This window comes from Lolium rigidum, chromosome 6, assembly GCF_022539505.1.
Source record: "Lolium rigidum isolate FL_2022 chromosome 6, APGP_CSIRO_Lrig_0.1, whole genome shotgun sequence".
Classification (NCBI taxonomy): domain Eukaryota; kingdom Viridiplantae; phylum Streptophyta; class Magnoliopsida; order Poales; family Poaceae; genus Lolium; species Lolium rigidum.
In genome coordinates, this window is record NC_061513.1 from 67061557 (window position 1) to 67064535 (window position 2979).

Consider the following 2979-nt stretch of genomic DNA (forward strand, 5'->3'; position numbering starts at 1 on the left):
CATTGAACAATTTTTTTCTTGGCATGAAACTGACAAGAACCAACACAGGTCTTCAAACACTACATAGATGGATTCCTCTAAAGAAAAACAACAGTTCATTTCATTGGAAACAACGTACACATGGACGAGTCGTACATACAAATTAAAATGGAAGCAAAAAATCGCAGCAAAACACACGGGCTACTTGAATCGACGAATAATATAATTAACCTGCAGAAACAATCAGACTGAAAAGGTTCACTGATCAAGCAGACCACTGCACTAGTGCACGACAGGATCCTCCATCAGTTGCGGTTGACCCTCCTGCAGTTGCTCCTGATCTCGCCCTTTCCGCCGGTGAGCGGCGAGACGCTGCCCATCTTGACCATGGACCGCGCGAAGTGCTGGAAGAAGATGGCCTGGTTGGAGGCGTAGAGCTTGACGAGCCCGGCCGTGGCGGGGCTGCCGGTGAGCAGCACCTCGTCAGAGCTGAGCAGGCCCTGCCGCAGCAGCAGGTTCTTGTAGTACTGGTTGTCGAACTTGAAGGGCGTAACGTGGTCCAGGAAGAAGAGGTTCTGGTCGCCGCCGGAGCGCGGGCATACCGGGCGCAGTATCGCGGCCGCCGCCGGGTCCAGGGTGAAGTCCGGGAGGCCGTTGCCCGTCTGGTTGTACAGCCGCTGCCGGAAGCTCGTGCACCGTGCGTTGCCGATGGTGTGGCTACCTGTAAATTAGAAGCAGGGATCGGTCGTCAGTTCAGGATAACATTCATTTTTACTTAATTACGCGAGCATTGGTTGGTCTCGCAATTTTGCAGTGTGCAGGGCAAGATGTGATGTGCTAGTACAGTCGGGTACGTGGATGCATGAATCCCGCGACCTGACTAGTGAAGAACCTAGGTTTCGTACCAATCATCAGCAGTATCGCGACCTGACTAGATAGCTTAGACCAAGCACTCATATAGTACATGTCTGGTAGCGCAATTTAAACGATCGGCCGCTTGTCACCTATTACTACAACTGCACGCATTAACATTGTCGGTACATGTACATATACACTCTGTGAGGCGCCCTATCCATGCATCCATCCTAGTGCACGAGCTGTTCATTATTGCACTGCACGCTGATTTGTACGAACGGTTGATGCAACGATGATGTGCCAATGTGAATTGTTGTGTAGTAGACGTACCGAGGAGGGCGACGAGGTCGACGATGTCAAGGCTCTGGAGCTTGAACTTGGTGATGATGGTGGGGAGGGTGTTGTTGGGGGCAGGGATGTCGTTGTTGGAGCCCTGGATGCTGGCGCCCAGAGAGTCCCTCCTGCCCAGCGGCACGATCCACCCTGGTCCTCCGGTCTGCACAAGGTTGCGAAAAATCTCAATCTCATGTGAAAAGATTTCCAGAGTACAAAATATTCAGATGGGATTGTCTGAAACAAAACGTAGCAGTAAAAGTTTTCATCTTATATTTACTAGCCAGTCTTTCTCTGGGCGAGCCTAGGTTAACAGACTGAACTTAGCACGAGATAAGACAACACTACTAAAAATGCTCGTTTTTCCGTAAAGTAGCTGAACTGAACAATAGGATAAGCGTGTTTTACCAAAAAAAAAATGTTACCGTCAAACCGTTGGCTAGCTAGTACGAACGATGCTGCACATCATTTTTTTTTTGAAACATGCACATCATTTTCTACTGTTTCATGAACTAACTTTAGCAGGTTAATTTGTAACTTGTTTTCGTAAAACCAACTTTAGTATCTAGAGTAGGTTTGTTACTCGGTATGTGTAGTCAAGAAAACACAGGCCGGCCGGGTGCTGTGCAGCTTTTACCCTGTTCTTGTTCCGTCGACATGGGATGCCATGCCATATTGTTACTTTGCACTGATAAGGTAGCTTTGCTGGCCACTGCTTTACCGAGCAATGTGCTCCCGTTTTGTTTTATTGGTCAATTCTTTCTTTTACCATGTGTTTCGTACGTGTGGCACAAAATTCATTTACCATGCATGCCAAAATCACTCGTGCGTATAGCTTGGCAGATAAAACAGATGAACAATGTTCTGGGTGTGACAGAAAAGAATGGACGGTTAGGAGCGTTTGCAGCCAAATCGCTGGTGCTTGGCTTGACGACTAGCCAGCAGAATCGGATTCCTGCGGCGCTGGAAGCAACAAGCACTAGCAGATCATAGAATAATAAGCAAAGAGCAAGTGTAGGTACCACGACGGTGGAGTCGCGGGCGGCGAGGGCGAGGACGTCGGCGCAGGAGACGGTGCGCGGGCAGGCGGCCTCCAGCGCGGCCTTAATCTCGTCCACCACCTCGAACCCTCTCGCCGAGTCCTTGTTCGGGATCGACCGCTTCTCGCTCGTTACCGACGCGCTGCTGTCCAGCAGGATCGACGCATCGCAGCCCTGCAGGTAATTACTCCGGTCAGTCCATGTATCCGGCAATGCACACGAGCACGCACGCACCTCTGCATGCGACGTACCTTGACGAAGCAGTCGTGGAAGTGGAGGCGGAGGAGGGAGGCAGCCATGCGCGGTTCACGGTAGTGCGCCTTGCCGACGATGGACGCCACGATCTGCTGCGCCTGCGGGCACGAGTGGTCGTAGAAGTGGGGGTCCAGCTGACCGCCCCAAGGGAACGCGGAGGAGACCGAGAAGAGGAGGGCGGCGACCAAGGCGACGGCAAACATCGCCATTGCTGATCACAAATGCCAAGCAAATACCGGGACTAGATATATAGCTGTAGTTGCTTCGTGTTGCAGTGATGGTGGTGGTGAGATGTATATGCAGCCGGGGGGCGGGTTTATATAAGGGAGGCTTGGCGCTTGGGGAGGTAATTAGCTAGGCTCAGAGCATTGCCTTGCTTAGATAGCTTGAACAACATGAGATCCATGCACGTTAATTATTGGGGAAACATACTCTGTGGGGGAAGCATAACAAATTAACAAAAGGGTTGCTAGCTCATGGCAACTTCTTAGCTAGTTCTTTTTCACTTTAATTAAGC

At 50.7% G+C, this 2979-nt stretch overlaps 1 protein-coding gene across 1 annotated transcript; it reads right to left on the minus strand.

Moving 5' to 3' along the window:
- Window positions 1-284: 284 nt before the first annotated feature.
- On the minus strand, window positions 285-2677 carry LOC124667894 (peroxidase 72-like; the record flags this gene model as incomplete). The annotated part of the gene is made up of 4 exons (XM_047205129.1): window positions 285-700; window positions 1165-1330; window positions 2190-2381; window positions 2459-2677. Coding segments are annotated over 4 exons (993 nt in total), but the record flags the coding sequence as incomplete, so codon positions are not given.
- Window positions 2678-2979: the final 302 nt, after the last annotated feature.